General features: G+C 36.9%; 2 protein-coding genes across 3 annotated transcripts; both read left to right on the plus strand.

The window, feature by feature from the left end:
• Positions 1-654: 654 nt before the first annotated feature.
• On the plus strand, positions 655-2031 carry LOC113098278 (mast cell protease 4-like). Of its 2 annotated transcripts, none has more exons than XM_026263294.1 (5): positions 655-758; positions 858-1008; positions 1117-1258; positions 1512-1763; positions 1848-2031. In XM_026263294.1, the coding sequence occupies exons 1-5, from the start codon at positions 698-700 to the stop codon at positions 2004-2006; spliced, it is 765 nt and encodes a 254-aa protein (XP_026119079.1). In that variant the 5' UTR covers positions 655-697; the 3' UTR covers positions 2007-2031. The 2 variants fall into 2 exon arrangements, with proteins under 2 accessions (XP_026119079.1, XP_026119080.1); XM_026263295.1 differs by having other exon boundaries at positions 1566-1763.
• Positions 2032-4180: 2149 nt separating this feature from the next.
• LOC113098280 (serine protease 48-like) lies at positions 4181-16760 on the plus strand. The gene is made up of 10 exons (XM_026263297.1): positions 4181-4287; positions 4367-4514; positions 4618-4756; positions 4843-5094; positions 5176-5325; positions 15275-15368; positions 15450-15600; positions 15713-15854; positions 16210-16458; positions 16541-16760. The coding sequence occupies exons 1-10, from the start codon at positions 4230-4232 to the stop codon at positions 16697-16699; spliced, it is 1542 nt and encodes a 513-aa protein (XP_026119082.1). The 5' UTR covers positions 4181-4229; the 3' UTR covers positions 16700-16760.
• Positions 16761-21283: the final 4523 nt, after the last annotated feature.

A 21283-nucleotide genomic window follows, 5' to 3' on the forward strand; every position in this document is an offset into this window, starting at 1 on the left:
ATTCATAACACAAAATATTTCACAATTTCTTAACCGAACTTAGGAACATTTTGTCAAACTTTGCGGCCTTATTAATTTCTTAAAATTTTCATGAATTTGTTTAAAGGACAGTTGTGGTCATTATCTCATCTACAGTTCCAGTACTTTGATAGTTATGTTTACCACATCCATGTTATGAATATTATGAAACTGCTCTGCTTTTGCAACAGAAAACCATCATCGATTAAGAGATCAGTTGATAAAACTTATGCATACCAAGCAAAACATAAATAATGGTGTAAAACATTTCAATAAAACATTTCTACTTTACAGATCATTAAAACTTCACAAAAACCACATATAAAGTATAATGTTGATCACAATAAAATTATTTCCTCTTGCCAAGATAAATTGGATTCTATCTGTTGATGTTAAAATAGTCACCGTTTCAAAATAGTCACAGGACAAAAAAAAAAAAAAAAAAAAAAAAAAAAAATATATATATATATATATATATATATATATATATATATATATATATATATATATATATATATTGCATATTCTTACATACAGATGACAAGTAACACAAAGAATATCTTCCTACTCTCAATGTTACTGACACCACAAGCTGAGAAAAAAAGGCTTACAGGCAGCTCAGTGTCTCCACCCATCCTCACATTTATATAGTCTTTGTCAGTAAGAGCTCACTGTCTGCATGATGATCATCATCTCTCTTCTCCTGCTGGCCTCTCTGTTGCCACAACTGACCTTCACTGGTGAGAATGAGTATATAAAAGCATTTATAATGATGTTTAATTGGTTTGTACCAAATAAGCTGACTAACAGCTCTCTCTCTCTCTCTCTCTCTCTCTCAGCTCGTGTGAATGTGGGTATAGTGAATGGCACAGAAGCAAAACCCCACTCCAGACCTTACATGGTTTCTCTTCAGATTGACAAGAAACATGTCTGTGGTGGATTCCTCATCTCTGATGAGTTTGTCTTGACTGCTGCACATTGCTGGAAAGGGTAAGAGTTTTGTTCAGTCTAAAATGCAATGTTAAGTTAAAACTAACAAATGACTGCAGTACAAGACAATGTTTTGATTGACATAAATGCACATTTCTCTTTCAACAGATATCCAGAGATTCTGACGGTTATGGTTGGTGCTCATGACTTAAAGAACAGTAAGGATTCATACCGTGTCGAAGTGAAGTCCTACATCCCACATCAATACTGTCCATTCTGTTCACATTGGAATGACATCATGCTTTTGAGGGTAACAACCTGTAAAACATTTAGTTCTTCAGAATAATATCTGATCGGGAAACAGTGGCAGAAACCTGGCATAACTATGTTTGAATTTCTAATCATGTATCCTTTTAAGAGGCAATTGTAAATATTAATAAAACATACACATTGGCTTTCAAGGCTTCTGTACTAACTTCAAAAAGAGCAGAATAATGAACTTCAGTTCAGTCTCATAAAATATGATTAAATCTCTTAATAATGGTTGTGTTTTTGAGTTACAGCTACAGGAAAAGGTCAAACCAAATAACTATGTTAACTGGATATCATTACCGAAGGAAGGAGACGTTAGTGGAGGCACTCTCTGTAGTGTTGCAGGCTGGGGAAGACTGTTGACGAAAGGCACATTGAGCAGTCGACTAAGGGAGGCAAACACGACTACAATCAACCACGAAGAGTGTCAACGTAAATGGGGATCCATGTACTTCCAAGCCTCGCAGATGATCTGTGCACATGGTAATGGAGGATCCTGCTTGGTATGTACAATTTGTTTTTACAGTCTTTATGGTAATGTATGTACCTGTTTCTCTATTGAGGTGCTGACCTTTGTTTCTTAACAGGGAGATTCAGGAGGTCCTTTGGTTTGTGGAAACACTGCAGTTGGTGTGACATCTTTTGTGTACATTAAAGGCTGTAATTCACCTGAGCGTCCTAATGTGTATACTAAGATTTCAGCATATCTTCCATGGATCCACCAAATCATAAGAAATATTGAGTGAATTAACCAAAAAAAAAAAAAAAAATTTGAAAAGGAAAATGTTTTTCTTGAATTCTTCTGTAAATCTTTCAATAAAAGTGTCAAATGGCAGTCAATCAGTTAACATGTCCTCATTGTCACAAAATTATATAAATAAATGTCCAAAGTCATTCCACATTAGTTCACTTTAGTTGCCATCTTGGTTATGCTCTTTAATTTTTAGTCATGCATGTATGGCTCATATCTACTTGAATGGGGGGGGGGATTTTTTCTGTATTTTTCTTATGACAATTTTATGATTGGTTTATACGAACATAAGTTAGAATAGTTTCTATACTGTAATAAATGCTATGTCAATTAGAACGGCATTATAAATATAATTTTTTTTATAACCCGTGTAGCCCTCCTGCCAGGTAATTTATCTTACGGCTCACACAATAAAAATATGTCAAGGGGATATTTTTCCACCGGTAAAGGTAAATTTCTCTTTCACTACAGTATTTCCAGTTTACACTTATTTAACTCACAGAAACTTTCTCCACCGACCCTACCATTCAAAACATCCATGGTGAAAGTACAATCAAAGTATTTTTAAGACAAGTCATGTCACTCTGCGGCCATCTTTGAAACACCTCTCGGGCATCCAAGTGCAGCGCCTATCTCTTTGTATATGGAAACTCCAAATACTCCAAAACTGTTCACTAAGCTTAGGAATACATTTCATATTTAAAATCACCAAATCTGGCAAATACTGTCATAAATGTTACTTTTGCTCAAATAGCATTATAAAAAGCTTATTTTTCAGACTAGATCAGTGAGTGCACAGTCCTTAGAGCATGTCTCAGAGCGTTGACAACTAGGACTTTTCAAACGACAACTGATATAGCAACCGGGACTTCTAATGGCAGCTGTAGTGGCACGCTGAATTTACCGATAAGCGGTTGGCTCTTTCATTTCATTTGAGCGGCAATATTGAGCGTTGAATTTTTCCCAATTTAAAACTATACAACTGACATAGGTATTCTTGGGTATTCTATAGTCTTTGAAGAGCTCAGTTCACAACGCCAGTGACTTTTTCACTGCTTTGTTGCATGTGGCTGGCAGTTGAGGTCACTACTGGGCATTCCCCCTACTGGTTGCCTAGTTACAAAATAACAATCCACAACAGCAGATGTATCACGTGCTCTCCTCTGACTTCACTCCCATTGGTTGTCACTCGCGACATTTGTGCTTATTTGTATGAAGTTGAAGAATTCAGAAATTTTTGTCACTTGGCTCGCATTGTTTGACACACCCACAATCCTTCAACAATGTTCACTGTTGCTGATGTTGCCAGCTCTCTACTGAAAATGAGTGGGATTATGTCGCTCTGTCACTGGCGGTGTGAACGAGGCTTAACTCTTTCACTCCTTCAACTTGACAGGTCAAAATCCACAGAAGTCCATCAACATTTAACTTGCACATGTAAGCAAAAATCAGCGATCCCATAAAATGTAATATTATAAAACATACTAATGGTGAAATCCTTGTTTGTCTTTCTTTTAAACACAACACTAAATTCAGAAATCAAATAATTTTTTCAAGGCTCTACACCTGGAAATTAACTTTTTTTTTGCTACAGCGATAGCGGGATGCCTTTTTCCACATTAGGGATTTCCTGCAAATCATAAGTTATTACTTCTACTAGTCCGTTTAGGACTGTTCTGACTATATTGTTTCTTTGCCCATGTGCACACACATCCAAAGCAGGTGCACAGAGAAAAAAATTATTTAACATACATCTGACTGACAGGCAAATCATGGTGAGTTCATTATCTATTAAAGCAGAAGAACTGAATGTTATTTGGAACAAGTTTGTCACCACTGAAATTACTTAATTTCACCATTAGAGGTTTTTCATCTATATGAATTACAATTAAATGAATATTGAGGTTTTGGGTTTAAGATCAGCTTAATCAATAGCATAAGTTTGATCAAAGTTTTTTTAATTAAATTAATTTACAAATTAAATATATTATTAAAAAGCCATTTTCAAATAACAGCAAAAGCTACATGCATGCATTTCTTTTATTTTGTGGTTTCATATAAAAGTTGATGCAGATGACAACTAACACAATGTATTCTTACTATCAGTGTTACTGACACCACAAGCTGAGAAAAAAAGGCTTACAGGCAGCTCATTGTCTCCACCCATCATTATATTTATTTAGTGTTCATCAGTAGGAGCCTACTGATTGTCTTCATCATGATCATCATCTCTCTTCTCCTGCTGGCCTCTCTGCTGCCACACCTAACCTTCACTGGTGAGACTAATTGTATAACAGCATATTATATTAACTGTTATCAGCTGAATAAGCTGACTGACAACAGACTCTCTTTCAGCTCATGTGGATGTGGGTATAGTGAACGGCACAGAAGCAAAACCACACTCCAGACCTTTCATGGTTTCTCTTCAGAAGAACTGGCGACATATCTGTGGTGGATTTCTCATTTCTGATAGATATGTTATGACCGCTGCGCATTGCTGGAAGTAAGACTTCAGTTTAGTCTGAAATGCACTTATGATTTAAAATCATAATATCATATTTAAAAGACTTGATTGTCCATTATACTAATAAGACTTTCTTATATAGGAATGAGAAACTAACAGCTGTGGTTGGCGCACATGAGCTAAGACAGAATGAAGGCTATGTCCGCATTGGTGTGAAGTCTTACCACATGCATCCTGACTTCAACATGCACACTTTTCAGAACGACATTATGCTTTTGAGGGTAGCAGTAGTTCAAATGATCCTTATTAAATGATTAGTCACAACATATTTTAATTATGATAATGTTTTTTTTTTTTTTTATTGCAGCTAGAGAAAGAAGTTGAACTAAACAAAAATGTCATGAAGATTTCCATACCAAAAAAAGAGAGACACATTGAAGCTGATTCTGTTTGCCGTGTTGCTGGCTGGGGGAGACTGAATTTTAAAGGGAAAAAGAGTTTTCGTCTCATGGAAGCAGAAGTGAAGATCATGGAAAATGCAGAATGTAAAAATAAATGGAAAGACAACTTCTCAGCCTCAGAGATGATGTGTGTCTATGGAGATGGAGGAAGCTGCAGTGTAAGTAAAACCATTATCGAATTGAGACCATCATTAGTGAGAAGACATTTCAGTCATGTGTTGATCTGTGTTTCTTCACAGGAGGATGGAGGAGGTCCTTTGGTTTGTGGAGACACTGCAGTCGGTGTCACTTCCTTTGGTGACTCAAAAATCTGCAACAGTCGTGAACGACCTGAAGTTTATATAAAGATTTCACCATATATTCCATGGATCTGCTCCGTTATTGCAAATGTTGAGTGATTTTTGCAATAAAACAGAATGAAGTATTTGTTTAAATGTTCAATAAATAAACTATGTGTCACACATTTATTGAAAGTTGTTCTTATTAATGCAGCCCTATAAAATAATAGTAGTCTACTGATAATGATTCAAATAACTTAAATTGATAAACCACAATGTCATCATGGACACTGAAGTGAAATGTCTAAACGTATCAATGCTCTTCTTTTTGCAGTGTTTTTACAATGTGTTTGGACAATTTCTGACACTGAAGTGTTTAAAACTGAATGAATGCCATTGTATTAGATGCAGAGCATCACACTCCCCTGCTAAAGTAGCATTTGCAATGAAACTAGGCCATTTCTACACAAGAAAGTGTCCAAACATACTTTTCTTTCTTTTGGACAGTATTTCTGTATTATTCGAACTGAAAATTCCTGGAAAATTGCTGCAGCGAGATTTAACATGTCTGAAGCTCAAGACTGATAATCACTATTAAAGTAGCTGTGTAAGATCTCCTTTTGTGAATCAACATGTTAGTTTTTCTTTCAATATGTGTTGTTTTTTAACAAGTTAGCAGATAATTGTTTGTTTACACTCACAAGTTTTTTCGCTCTTCATAATAATGGATGAGCGGCTTATTACGATACAAACTTTGTGGTATGCTATTCATTAGATTAAGACTGACATGCTGACTCACTCTGATGAAAAATCTGACTCCATTCATAGTTGTTTGAGCAGCATTCAGAACTCTTTAAGCACTTTGGGAGAATAAGTTATCTTGTTAGAGCAGCATGTTGGTGCTAATAAGGACAACTTGCAAGTGTGTGATACTCGGATTTGACAACTGGAGAAAGATTACTCCTACCTGACTGACAAAGTTGATGATTTGGAGAATTGAAGCCGGTGTTATAATCTTTGCTATGATGAAATATGGGAATCATCGGAAGGCAATGATATCACCGGTTTTATGTCCAAGTTGATTTCACAACTTTTAGGACAAGACAACTTTCCTACTCCACCAATCATTGAATGGGCTCATTGCTCTCTGACAGCTCACCAAAGTGATAGTCCAAGGCCTGTTATGATCAAGCTCCTTAACATATTTATTGGAGAATGGTCAGACAGGCAGTAATCAGATGAGGCGGGAAGAAAGTTCACCAACGGCCACCATAGCCATGACAGGGCAGGCAGAGAGTTCACAGATGGCCTCCATATCCATGACAGGGCAGGTCGAGAGTTCATAGACGGCCTCAATAGCCATGACAGGACAGAACGAGAGGTTATGGACGGCCTTCATAGCTGTGACAGGACAGACAGGAAGTTCGTGACTTGACTGGACTCTGTAAGGTCAGCTGTGGCTGCCATTTCTGGAGAAAGTACCACGACTCGAACTCCCTCTAGAGGGCGCAAGTCATGAGCGCACTCTGGGCTGGGAGCCATCTTGTGCAGTGGCTCTGGGCTGGCGACCATCTTGTGCAGTGGTTCTGGGCAGGTGGGCATCTTGTGCAGTGGCTCTGGCCTGGCGGCCATCTTGTGCAGTGGCTCTGGGCTGGCGGCCATCTTGTGCAGTGGCTCTGGGCTGGCGGCCATCTTGTGCAGTGGCTCTGGGCTGGCGGCCATCTTGTGCATTGGCTATGGGTCAGTGGTCCTCTTGTGCAGTGACTCTGGTGGTTAAAGCTCAGCTGCCATCTGCGCTTGACAATGTTGGCCCCCCCACAAAAAATATATATTTTGGGTTTCAACACTGTCCTCTGCCTCTACCCACAGTGAACGGAGAGCCACACAACAAAAGAGCATATTCCATGAGGTCCCTCAACCTGCCATTAAATTCCACTCCAGGTAACCATGATTTTGTTGGTCCTTAAACAAAACTTCATCATAAAATGGCACTTGATGGTACTTACCGGGTCCATGGTTGAGCTGGATAGGTGAAACACTGACCTAGAGGTGGGAACAGATATCTCGGTAACGTCAGAGACGTTCGGATCCAATTTCAATGTATTTATTGGAGAATGGTCAGACAGGCAGTCATCAGATAACGGTGTCGAGAATGTCCAGGATATCCAGAAACAGAAACAGTACCAGGCAGAGGTTGGGGCAGGCGGCAGAGAATCATAGGTGGTATAAACAATCCAAGATCAGACAAGGAAGAAACAAACACAAGGGAAACTCTCACAATATCAGACTGGGCTAAACAAGACTTCACCATCACTGAGAGTCCAAACACAGTATATTATAGGGAAGGGGTAATGGGAACACCTGGTCCTAGGCACAAGATTCTGGGAAATGGAGTTCAGACCCCAAACGCAATAGTCCTGAGTGGAGTGCCCTCAACTGGATTATTGATTATTGTCAGCTGACGATAATCATGACAGTTTCAACTGTCATGAAGCTGAAGCTATTTTCATGTCATCTCAGATCTCTTCAGGATAATGGAAATTTGAAATGAGGCTGCTGTTTTCTTTTGAGGCTAAAAAGAGTAAAAAAAAAAAAAAAACCTTTACTGTAATCACAGTCCCATATTAATTTTATTAGTGATCTTTGTTTAGGAATAGAAATATTATTATTTTTGAAAGATGGATTTTTGGAAGTTTTTCTTATTTATTTTTTCTCTCTTCCTTTTCCCCCTTTATAAAGATAAACTTTATTGCTATATTTAATGATGTAGCAGCTTGAGGTTTTTGCTTGTTTCTTTTTGATGGTTCTATGTCTGGTTTGATCACTGGGACACCCTGGGTTATGGGGTCTGGGGGTAATTTATATATATATATAAATTGTTCTCGTTTCAGTTTAGTAGTTGTTAATGGATGAATTGTTAATTTGTGTTTTGTTTTGTTTTATGTTACTTTTTTGTGATTGTGATACATTGTATTTCTGGTCCGCCTCGAAAACGAGATATTACATCTCAAGGGGCTAATCCTAATAAATAAATTCAAACTCAAATTCAAAGAAACATACCATTCTGAAACATCCTGTAAGAGCCAGGGTTGTGCCAATAGACGACAGTCAGAGATATTGCCTGTGGCTGATGCCTTTGATGATAGCCAGAGGATTATTATTATTACTATTACTATCAGGCTAGTAATACCATCTAAATAATATTAGGGCTTATGTGTTGCATTATATATATTTTTCCGCATTTTACAGTGTTGCGAGTCATAATCAATTACACAAGGTTATGCTGAGCTTATGAATGCTATGGCCAATCAGGGTAATTCAAGTAAGTCATTGCTGAAAAAGTGGAGTTCCGTTGTTCAGGATGCGCTGACTGAATTCTGATTTGCGAAGTCTCTTATCATAAATCATATGTTGTAGATTCACTTACTTTTATGGGTATGTTTAAAGTGCATAAACTTGCGCTATACTGTGCTTCTGATGATGATCTTTGGCAATGTAATGTTCTTTGCTCGTTTTCAGTAACTGAAAATTATAATGGCCCTCAGTTTTGTGCTCTGTTTAGGTGTATTTGAGCTAATTTGAACTGCATCACTAAGACATACTAAGTTAAATAAAGTGGGCCATTCATCCTGTTGAACATGACTTCCTGTTATAGCAGGTAGGGCAGCTTGTGATCTGTCAGAGCTGAACACAGATGAAAAGCCTGCATTCTGGAGGGTCAGCACCCATCTTCGGAAAGTGATACCACACTCTGATCTTGTGAATGTGGGTGGATCTTTATACAGAGTGCAGCACAACCCAAGGGTTGAGTGTCAAACTCGCTAACCACTAGGCCACACAGTAAACCATTAGGTTTACTTTTATTTAATTATTTCAAATCTATATTTATGTATATTTTTCTGTGTTGAATTCTTTCATTTCACTGCTGGTTATATATGCTCTATATAATCATGTATGTGACAAATAAAAAAACAGGAATTAACCTGTTGTCTCCTAAGTTGCTTCCTATGCTGGAAGGAAGGGTTACAGAGTCCCCTTCATCTGCTGACTCAGCTCTTGTGAAATCCTTTACCCAACCCAGTCAAAACCTCATAATTGGAAGAACATACATAAACTAGTCCTGGCCGATGTCATGATACACAGCATCCTTTAAGGATTCAGGATGTGAGAGCTAAAAACACTTTAGACTTCAGCACTACTTAAATGCAACTTAATTTATACCAATTTAGTATAGGCCACTAAAAGTACAATTGCAGGGTATTTTTATTTTGTACATATATAAATGTAAATGTATCTGTAGTATACTTAGCATGAAATAATTTCAGTTGTGGTCATCAGCTTATCTTGGGTTCCAGCCATTAACTTAAACATTCTACCACATTAATCAAAATGGAGGCTTACTGAGTAAAATATTTATGTATTCAATTACATTTTGTAGAACTTCACATAACAAAAATCTAGGTTGCAATGAAACTTGCACAAGAATAGGCCAATTTGTAAATGTTAAAATACTGTTTCAATACTATAGCCATTTTTATATTCTGACACTGAGAAACACAAAATACAGCCAGAGCTGCATGCATCTTGTATATTGTGGTTTCATATAGCAGATGCTGCAGACAACGTGTTAATGACACCACAAGGTGAGAATAAAACAATTTTGTGAAGAGTTTGTCATGAATGCTGCACATTGCAAGTTAGATTTCAGTTTAGTCTCAACTGCAATGATAATGGTGAGTTAAGAGCATAATATCATCATTTTAAAACATCTATAATAACAGTATTGTTCATTAAACTAATAAGACTTTCTTACACAGAAATGGGAAACTAACAGTTGTGGTTGGTGCACATGAGATAAAAAATAAAGAAGGGTCTGTTTGCATTGGTGTGAAGTCCTATCAAAATCTTCCGGACTTCAACCTTCACACATTGCAGAACGATGATTTTGAGGGTAAAGGGTAAAAATGTTTATTCAGTATGTCTTTTAACGGTGATAATATTACTGTATAACAGCTATAGAAAGAAGTTGAATAAAACAAGATTGTCAATTTGAGACCATCAGTAGTGAGAAGTATCATTGAGTCATGTGTTGATCTGTGTTTCTTCTCAGGGGGATTCAGGACGTCTTTTGTGACCAAAAGTCTGCCATAATCATAAATGACCTGAAGTTTTTACAAAACTGTCAGCTTATCTTCTATGGATCCACTCCATAATTTCTAATATTAAGTGATTTTTGTGTTGAGAAAGGATGACATGTTTAAATGTTCAATAAACAAACTGTGTGTTAAGCACCAATATGCTTAAGATTTCCTCAGTATGCAGACATTTAAAATAGTAGTAAGCAAATAAGGATTAAAATAAACAATATATATATATATACAGGTCCTTCTCAAAAATAGCATATTGTGATAAAAGTTCATTATTTTCCATAATGTAATGATAAAAATTAAACTTTCATATATTTTAGATGCATTGCACACCAGCTGAAATATTTCAGGTCTTTTATTGTTTTAAAACTGATGATTTTGGCATACAGCTCATGAAAACCCAAAATTCCTATTTTCCTAAAATTCACTTTTTCCTAAAAGAAAAGTGTTTTTAATACAAAAAAAGTCAACCTTCAAATAATTATGTTCAGTTATGCACTCAATACTTGGTCGGGAATCTTTTTGCAGAAATGACTGCTTCAATGCGGCGTGGCATGGAGGCAATCAGCCTGTGGCACTGCTGAGGTGTTATGCAGGCCCAGGATACTTCGATAGCGGCCTTAAGCTCATCCAGAGTGTTGGGTTTTGCGTCTCTCAACTTTCTCTTCACAATATCCCACAGATTCTCTATGGGTTTCAGGTCAGGAGAGTTGGCAGGCCAATTGATCACAGTAATACCATGGACAGTAAACCATTTACCAGTGGTTTTGGCACTGTGAGCAGGAAACAAAAACGAAATCTTCATCTCCATAAAGCTTTTCAGCAGATGGAAGCATGAAGTGCTCCAAAATCTCCTGATAGCTAGCTGCATTGACCCAGCCCTTGATAAAACACATTGGACCAACACCAGCAGCTGACATGACACCCCATACCATAACTGACTGTGGGTACTTGACACTGGACTTCAGGCATTTTGGCATTTCCTTCTCCCCATTCTTCCTCCAGACTCTGGCACCTTGATTTCTGAATTACATACAAAATTTGCTTTCATCTGAAAAAAGTACTTTGGACCACTGAGCAACAGACCAGTGCTGCTTGGTCGGGCCCTTCTGCCGCTGTTTCTGGTTCAAAAGTGGCTTGACCTGGGGAATGCGGCACCTGTAGCCCATTTCCTGCACACACCTGTGCACGGTGGCTCTGGATGTTTCTACTCCAGACTCAGTCCACTGCTTCCGCAGGTCCCCCAAGGTCTGGAATCTGTCCTTCTCCACAATCTTCCACAGGGTCCGATCACCTCTTCTCGTTGTGCAGCGTTTTTTGCCACACTTTTTCCTTCCCACAGACTTCCCAATGAGGTGCCTTGATACAGCACTCTGGGAACAGCTTATTCGTTCAGAAATTTATTTCTGTGTCTTACCCTCTCGCTTGAGGGTGTCAATGATGGCCTTCTGGACAGCAGTCAGGTCGGCAGTCTTACCCATGATTGCGGTTTTGAGTAATGAACCAGGCTGGGAGTTTTTTAAAGCCTCAGGAATCTTTTGCAGGTGATTAGAGTTAATTAGTTGATTCAGATGATTAGGTTAATAGCTCGTTTAGAGAACCTTTTCATGATATGCTAATTTCTTGAGATAGGAATTTTGGGTTTTCATGAGCTGTATGCCAAAATTATCAGTATTAAAACTATAAAAGACCTGAAATATTTCAGTTGGTGTGCAATGAATCTAAAATATATACAAGTTTAATTTTGATCATTACATTATGGAAAATAATGAACTTTTATCACAATATGCTAATTTTTTTAGAAGGACCTGTATATATATATATATATATATATATATATATATATATATAGACACACACACACACACACACACACACACACACACACACACACACACACACAGTTCCTGTAGCTCAATTGATAGAGCATTGCGTAATCAAGTGCAAGGTTGGGGGTTCGATTCCCCGAGAACACGTGATAGGTAAAAATTGATAGCCTGAATGCACTGTTAAGTTGCTTTGAATAAAAGTGTCTGCTAAATACATTAATTTAATTTAAATATATATATATATATATATATATATATATATATATATATATATATATATATATATATATATATATATATATATTATCCCTGTGATAATAATTATTTATTCTATTAGCTCAAAAAACTAGGTTTTCTAAGGGATTTTAAGATATAGAACAATGTGACTAGAAGGATGTCTGTTAAAAGAGGCCTTCATTTGCAATGCATCTACAAACATCTGATGAACATCATTAAGATGTCAGTTTTGCATACATTCTAAATCACAAACATCTTAAAGACACTTTATGAATGTCTATTTAGAAAACGAGTTGTATTGCAGATGAGCAAAAAAAATAGGCCTTCCAAATGTAAATTCAACATCCACTAGACAACTCTGAAATGTATGTGTACCAGGGAATGGTTTCCATTGTGGATTGTTATTCATTTTTGTTTGCTTTTTTGGGTCGGTAAAGTTATTGGGTGGGGGGTGAAAGGAGGGGGTACTGGGAACATCTCTAAATATCTGCTTGATCTGGGAAATATCTGCCATGTAAAACATTTCATAAACATTTGATAAACATTTTAGAAAAAGGAGTTTTAAACACATTATAAATCTTAAAAATCTTAAAGTAATTTTCAAAAGGAAATGCCTTGGACCCAGGACACAGCAAGCCGGCGGTCAACCGTCGGTCAACATTGGGCCGTCGGCTTGCATCTGTGGAGTTTATTTCAAAATGACATTCATTTCACTCCAATTGCAGGGCCTCTTTCTTCGGCCTTCCTAGAGACAATATATATATATATATATATACAGCACAGACTAAAAGTTTGGACACACCTTCTCATTCAAAGAGTTTTCTTTATTTTCATGACTATGAAAATTGTAGATTCACACTGAAGGCATCAAAACTATGAATTAACACGTGGAATTATATATGGAATTATACACATTAAAAAAGTGTGAAACAACTGAAAATATGTCATATTGTAGGTTCTTCAAAGTAGCCACCTTTTGCTTTGATGACTGCTTTGCACACTCTTGGCATTCTCTTGATGAGCTTCAAGAGGTAGTCACCTGAAATGGTCTTCCAACAGTCTTGAAGGAGTTCCCCGAGAGATGCTTAGCACTTGTTGGCCCTTTTGCCTTCTGTCTGCGGTCCAGCTCACCCCTAAACCATCTCGATTGGGTTCAGGTCCGGTGACTGTGGAGGCCAGGTCATCTGGCGCAGCACCCCATCACTCTCCTTTTTGGTCAAATAGCCCTTGATGCCTTCAGTGTGACTACAATTTTCAGTCATGAAAATAAAGAAAACTCTTTGAATGAGGTGGTGTGTCCACACCTTTGGTCTGTACGGTGTATGCGCATATTTATGAATTGACAACTCTTTGAGGGATTGGCATGGTAATGTACATGACAATGTTAATGTATTCGGTCTTGGCGGAATAGATCTGCTGTGCTGCTGCTGCTTCACATATGAATAACCTAGCATTCATGAATCACCTCATAGCAGATCTATACAGGTGGAGCAGTTGGGGCTTTGGTGCCTTGCTCAAGGGCACGTGGGTATTGCCGTCCCGAGACTCGAACCCACAACCTTAGGGTTAGAAGTCAAACTCTCTAGGCCACGATTCTGGGAGAGAAGACTATAATGCTGGCTGTTCTGACTCACAGCCTATAAGCACGTTTACATATGTACAGGATTTGCCATTGATGAGTCAAATGAAAGATTTAAGCAGTGTCCACCAGTGGATCTCAATTCCAGTCCTTGCGCCCCCTGCCCTGCACAGTTTGTATATTTCTCCTTTGGCTTCAGACGTTCGTTCTATTCGGATGTCAGTGCCCTGTGAAGTGAACATCACAGGATATTCCGGCAGTACCATGCTCATGATTCCAGTTCCATTCAAAGTGCATTGAAGTGTGCGGGACATACATTTAAATTATATTTATTTATAGAGGTATATGATGTCAAACTTTCCCGGGTGTGAAGACATTGTGCAGCGCAAATCCGAGAATAAATGTTTTCGAAGTGAGGTAAACTTCAACAGATTTCCCCTGCTCAGGGAGTAGGGAGTAATGAACACTGCAAAGGGACCATGTAAATGGGAACACAGTTTCATACACGGAGCTCACTTCTAACGAACTGGTTATCTGAATCAGTTGTGTTAGCAAAGAGAGATGTGCAAAATATGCAGCTGGAGGGCACGATGACTGGAGTTGAGAACCGCTGGGGTAGAGTAGCACTTGTTGTTTGTCGTATCTCCTATTACAAATGTAGCCATGGTTTTATTTTTACGCAGCATGATGCAACGTAACACGTTAAAACACAGAATAAGTCATTATAATCCGTCATTATTACCCCATTGGATGCCATAGTTTGTTAATTAATTAAATATGAATGCTGCAAGTTGCAAAATTTACAAGTTGCTGCTTTGTTTACTGCAGTTACTGGGGAAATGGCAAATTAATGAAGAGAGAATTAATTTGCATTTTTCAATAAGCCCTTCTGCTTTTTGTTTTAATCATGAGCCAAAATGACCCTTATTTGTATGGAGAAAATGCATTGTTTGATATACACGCAGTTTAAATAATTGTTTGAAAATTCTTGTTTAAATTAATATAATAAATTAAAATAAAAATTATATAATAATTTATACTCACTAAATCTAATAATTTTATAATTTATACTCACCCGCCCTCTATTGGAGTTCATGGGCACTCCGGCTGATGATCGTTACACTTTGTATGTTGTGGTTTCACAAAAAAACTTTATGCAAATGAAAGGAAATAGTATCTTCTTACTATCAGTGAAACTGACACCACAAGCCGAGAAAGAAAGGGTTGCAAGTAGCTCAGTTTCTCAACCCATCCTTATAATTATATAGTTTTTTGCCAGCAAGAGCTCATTGATTGTCTACATGATGACCATCATCTCTCTGCTCCTGCTGGCCTCTCTGCTGCCACACCGGACCTTCACTGGTGATTATATAACAGCATTTATTATGATGTTTAATTGGTATGTACAGAATAAGCTCACTAATAATTCTATCTCTTTCTCAGCTCGTGTGAATGTGGGTATAGTCAAAGGCAAAGAAGCAATACCCCACTCCAGACCCTACATGGTTTCTATTCAGAATAACTTTAAACATACCTGTGGTGGATTCCTCATCTCTGATGAGTTTGTCATGACTGCTGCACATTGCTGGAAAGGGTAAGAGTTTTGTTCAGTCTATACTACAATGTTTAATTTAATCTGACAAAATGACTGCAGTGCAACAAGACAATGATTTGGATTACATAAAGGGATATTTCTCTTTCAACAGATATCCAAAGATTCTGACGGTTGTGGTTGGTGCTCATGACTTAAGGAAGAGTGAGGATTCATACCGTGTCGAAGTGAAGTCTTACATCTCACATCCACACTATACATTCTGTTCACTTCAGAATGACATCATGCTTTTGAGGGTACAACCCGTAAAACCTTGTTTAAAATAATCTCTTATCAGAAAACAGTGGAATAAACCTGACATAACTATATTTGAATTTCTATTCAAATATATATATATATATATATATATATATATATATATATATATATATATATATATATATATATATATATATATATACACAGACACACACACACACACACACATATATATTTATTATTTTTTTTTTTTTTAAAGAGGCAATTGTAAATAGTAATAAAAAATAAATACTGGCCTTCAGGGCTTCTGTACTACTCTCAAAAAATGGCAGAATAATCAACTTCAGTTCAGTGATTAAATCTCTTAATAATGGTTGCGTTTTTGAATTACAGCTACAGGAAAAGGTCAAACTAAATAACTATGTTAAATGGATATCATTACCGAAGGAAAGAAATGTTAGTGGAGACACTCTCTGCAGTGTTGCGGGCTGGGGACAACTGTGGACGAATGGGATATTGAGCAATCATTTAATGGAGGCAAACATGACTACAATAAACCACGAAGAGTGTCAACGTAAATGGGGATCCAAGTACTTGGCATCACAGATGATCTGTGCACATGGTCATGGAGGATCCTGCAAAGTATGTACAAAACATTTACAGATTTTATGTTGATGTATGAACTGGTTTCACTAGTGATTTTCTGATCTTTGTTTCTTAAAAGGGAGATTCAGGAGGTCCTTTGGTTTGTGGAAACACTGCAGTTGGTGTGACATCTTTTGGGTCCAGAATACAATGCAATTCAGCTGCGCATCCTACTGTCTATACCAAGATTTCAGCATATCTTCAATGGATTCACCAAATTATTAGAAATATTAAATGAATTAGGTTAAAAAAAGTATTTCTTTGAGTTCTTTTGTGTATCTCTCAATAAAAATGTCACATGGCAATCGATATGTCGACGTGTCCTCATTGCCACAAATCATACATAAGAAGTTTCAAAAAGTCCTAAGTCATTCCACATTAGTTCACTTGGTTGCTATCTTTGGTAATGCTCTTTAATTTGCAGTCATGCATGTACGGCTACTAAATACCGGTCTGGGCTCAAATTCATATGGTAATATTGATACAGTACCAGGGCAGACAGATCTTGCTGTTTTGGCAAGGGGCGGTGCAGTACACATCACTGTTCACCAATCACAATGCACTGGGACAGATAAGCAATCACATCAAAATTTGGGTAGCACTTTATTTTACAGTCCTGTTCCTCATGTACATACTATGTACTTATTATAGTAATTACAATAACTATGTAATAACTAGGCACTAACCCTGAACCTACCCCTAAACCTAACCCTACCCCATGTAGTTACCTTGTATTACCAGAACTTTCTTAGATAAATACACTGTAAGTATACTATAAGTACATGTTAGTACACGTACTGTAAAATAAAGTGCAACCAAATTTTTTTTTCAGAAGGTGGGCCTTCATTACACCTGGAACTAATCGAGCTGTTTGTGTCAGGCTGGGGAGAAAGGTATTGTAATAATGTAAATTATGTGAAAAATAATGCGTTTTTCCAATAAGCATGAGAACATGTTCTAGTAAACCCCCAAAAATAAAAAATAAAGAATTTGTAAAAGAGCATAGTAGGAAGCCTTTAAATATTTTTATGGTTTCGTACAAAGGAATACTTTTTAAGGGTTTAGTACAAGTTGAGCTCATTCAACAACAATACTAATCAATAAAATTTATTTCCAATCTCTGAATGGAAAACTTGCTATTAAGTAAATTAAATCTACACATAGTGAAGTAGTTTAAGTCTTTGGTCCTTTGAATTGTGATGATTTTGGCTTACATTTAACTAAAAAACACAAATTCTCAACAAATTAGAATACTTCATAAGACCAATAAAACAAATTTGAATATGGTGACATGCCAATTCAATTCAAGTTTATATGTATAGTGCTTTTTACAATACAAATCGTTACAAAGCAACTTTACAGAAAATTACGTTAATACAATATTTAGTAGTAGCTTATAAGTGGTGACTGTTAGTTTGTGGATGTATGGCAGGATTTTTCAAAAAAATGAATACAAGATGTAGTCAGCCAGACGATGAACATTATTAACAGCAATTATTATATGATGCAGTCACACTTGTAGCAATATTTGTTAGTTCTCTTAGTCCAATCAGCTAATCAATTCAAAACACCTGCAAAAGTTTCCTGAGCCTTCAAAATGGTCTCTCAGTTTGGTTCACTAGACTAAACAATCATAGGGAAGACTGCTGATCCGACAGTTGTCCAGAAGACGATCATTGAGACCTCTCAAGGGTAAGCCACAAACATTCATTGCCAAATAAGCTGGCTGTTCACAGAGTGCTATATACAAGCATGTTAACAGAAAAATATGCACAACCAACAGAGAACCGCAGCTTTATAAGGATTGTCAAGCAAAATTGATTCAAGAATTTGAGTGAACTTCACAAGGGATAAACTGAGGCTGGGGTCAAGGCATCAAGAGCCACCACACACAGACACGTCAGGGATTTTATTACAGTTGTCGTAATAATAAACACTCCTGAACAACAGACGATGTCAGAGGCGTGTTACCTTGGCTAAGGAGAAGAAGAACTGGACTGTTGCCCATTGGTCCAAAGTCCTCTTTTCAGACGAGAGCAAGTTTTGTATTTCATTTGGAAAACAAGGTCCTAGAGTCTGGAAAAGGGGTGGAGAAGCTCATAGCCCTAGTTGCTTGAAGTCCATTGTTAAATTTCCACAGTCTGTGATGGTTTGGGTGCAATGTCATCTGCTGGTGTTGATCCATTATGTTTTTTGAAAACCAAAGTCACTGGACCTGTTAATCCATAATTTTCAGAGCACTTTATGCTTCCTTCTGCTGACCAGCTTTTTGAAGATGCTGATTTCATTTTCCAGCAGGATTTTGCACCTGCCCATACTGCCAAAAGCACCAAAAGTTGGTAAAATGACCATGGTGTTGGTGTGCTTTACTGGCCAGCAAACTCACCAGATATGAACCCCACAGAGTATTTATTTAGGGAACATACTTTCCAGAAGGCCAACAATTCACTAAAAATAAAGTGTTCACTTTTTTCAATTGGTCTTATGAAGTATTCTAATTTGTTGAGAATTGGTGGGTTTTTGTTAAATGTGAGCCAAAATCATCACAATTAAAAGAACCAATGACTTAAACTACTCCAGTCTGTGTGCACTAAATTAATTTAAAGGTCCCGTTCTTCGTGATCCCATGTTTTAAACTTTAGTTAGTGTGTAATGTTGTTGTTAGAGTATAAATAATATCAGTAAAATTTTAAAACTCAAAGTTCAACGCCAAGCAAGATATTTTTTTTAACAGAATTCACCTACAACGAACGACCGGTTTGGACTACATCCCTCTAGTTCCTGCAGCAATGACGTCACTAAAACAGTTTTTTGACTAACCTCCACCCACATGAATACACAAAAAAGGGGGCGTGGTCTTGGTGTGCTCCGAAAAAGAAGAGGAAGAGTTGCGTTTGTCGCCATGTCGTTGAAATGTTATTTTCATCTCGGAGTCCAATCATCTTGTTTGGGCTTCCCAGGGACGCTGTACTTAGAGATCAATGGTTACATTTTATGTTTAACTCGGTTCCCGAAAATTATAATCCACATGTAAAACTATATGCAGCACATTTTGCGGAGGTCAGCTTCCTCAAACTTAATCTGTTTAATGCCGGATTCGCACAAAGATTATTCTTGAAAGATGGACCAGTTCCTGCTTTGTCTGGAGAAGGCATTGTTTATGGACCACAACCGGTAAGTGTATTTTATTATTTAAGTTGGTGCGTTTAACAGTTTCTGTAACTTATTACACAAAGGGCAACGCTGTTTAGCTTTGTTAACTAGATGTTAGGGCTGTGCAAAAAAATCAAATGCGATTTTCATGCGCATTTCTTCAGTAAAAACGCTCCTGTGATTATAAGTACATCTCCAGCAGTTTTCCAAACAAATCCTACCCACTTGCTTCTCAAAACTACCCCAATCGCGTTTCCAAGAGGGCAGCGTGTGCTAAGCTGCTGTCGAATCACAACACAGGAACCGCTGGCACAATCAGGACTCTTTACCTGTTTCTGAAGGAGGGACTTCATAGAACAAGGAAGTCATCAGTCCGTTTTTATGACAGTGAAAACAGTGGTATACAGATAGGTGAATTGTGTGAAAAATACTGGGTTTTTTTTTAAACACGAGACATGAACACGTTATATTGCACACTGTAAACACAATCAAAGCTTCAAAAAGGCACGAAAAACGGGACCTTTAATACACGGGTTTCACAATTTGAGTTGAATTATTGAAATAATTGAACTTTTCCACTAATTTTTAGAGATGCACCTATACTAACTGTTTGTTAAGAATATTTAATAAGTATTTTCCATAGAATCTGAATTATAGCACTCTGTGTCTAACTTGTGTGAATCACAGAAGCAAAACTCCACTCTAGACCTTACATGGTTTCTATTCAGAGTAGCTGTGGGAATTCCTCATTTGTGATTGATAAGCCAAACTCCAATCCATACTGCTGGAAGAAGTCAGACTTCAATTTAATCTTAACTAGAATAATAATATATAATAATAATGATATTATAAAAAAAAGATTTATAGTGATGGAATAATTCACTAATAAGGCTTTCTTACACAGAAATGAGAAACTAAGACCGCATTTACACTGCATGGTTCAAGTGACCCAATTCTGATACTTTTTTCCTCCCATGTAGCACAGATCGGATATGTAGTAATGGTAGCCCATTTCCTCCACTGAATAAAAATGAAAAATGTTATTGCGACTTTTTATCTCCTAAATTCTTTTATCTTGCAATTCTGATTTTAATTTATTTTTTGTCAGAATTATGATAGAAAACAATTTGCGAGTTATAAAGTCAGAATTGTTATAAATTAACTCACAATTCTGACTTTATAAGAGGCAATTCTGAGAACATAACAGTCCCCCACCCCCACAATTGGAGTTTATAACTTGCAATTGCAAGCTTATATTTCACAATTCTGAGAAAAAAGTCAGAATCGCAAGTTCTTATCTCACAATTTTGACACTTTTTCTTGCAATTGCAAATTCATTTTCACAAGTCCAAATAAATGTCAGAATTGCGAGTTTGTATCTCACAACCTTGGAAAAAATAATTTTTCCAAATTGTGAGATTTTTTATTCAGTGGAAACGGATCATGGAAAAAAAAAAACATGGATTCTCTGATTGGTTTCAGGCCTCATTAATATGTAGGGAGGATGTCTGCATTAATGTGAAGACAGTAAAAGGGGCATAACACACATGGTTTATGCCAATCTCATGTTAATCTTGACCATCTATAGAGTCTTTAGTTTTATTGATATAGATATATAGATTTATATATATATATATATATATATATATATATATATATATATATATAT

This window comes from Carassius auratus, unplaced genomic scaffold, assembly GCF_003368295.1.
Source record: "Carassius auratus strain Wakin unplaced genomic scaffold, ASM336829v1 scaf_tig00216484, whole genome shotgun sequence".
NCBI classification, from domain to species: Eukaryota; Metazoa; Chordata; class Actinopteri; order Cypriniformes; family Cyprinidae; genus Carassius; species Carassius auratus.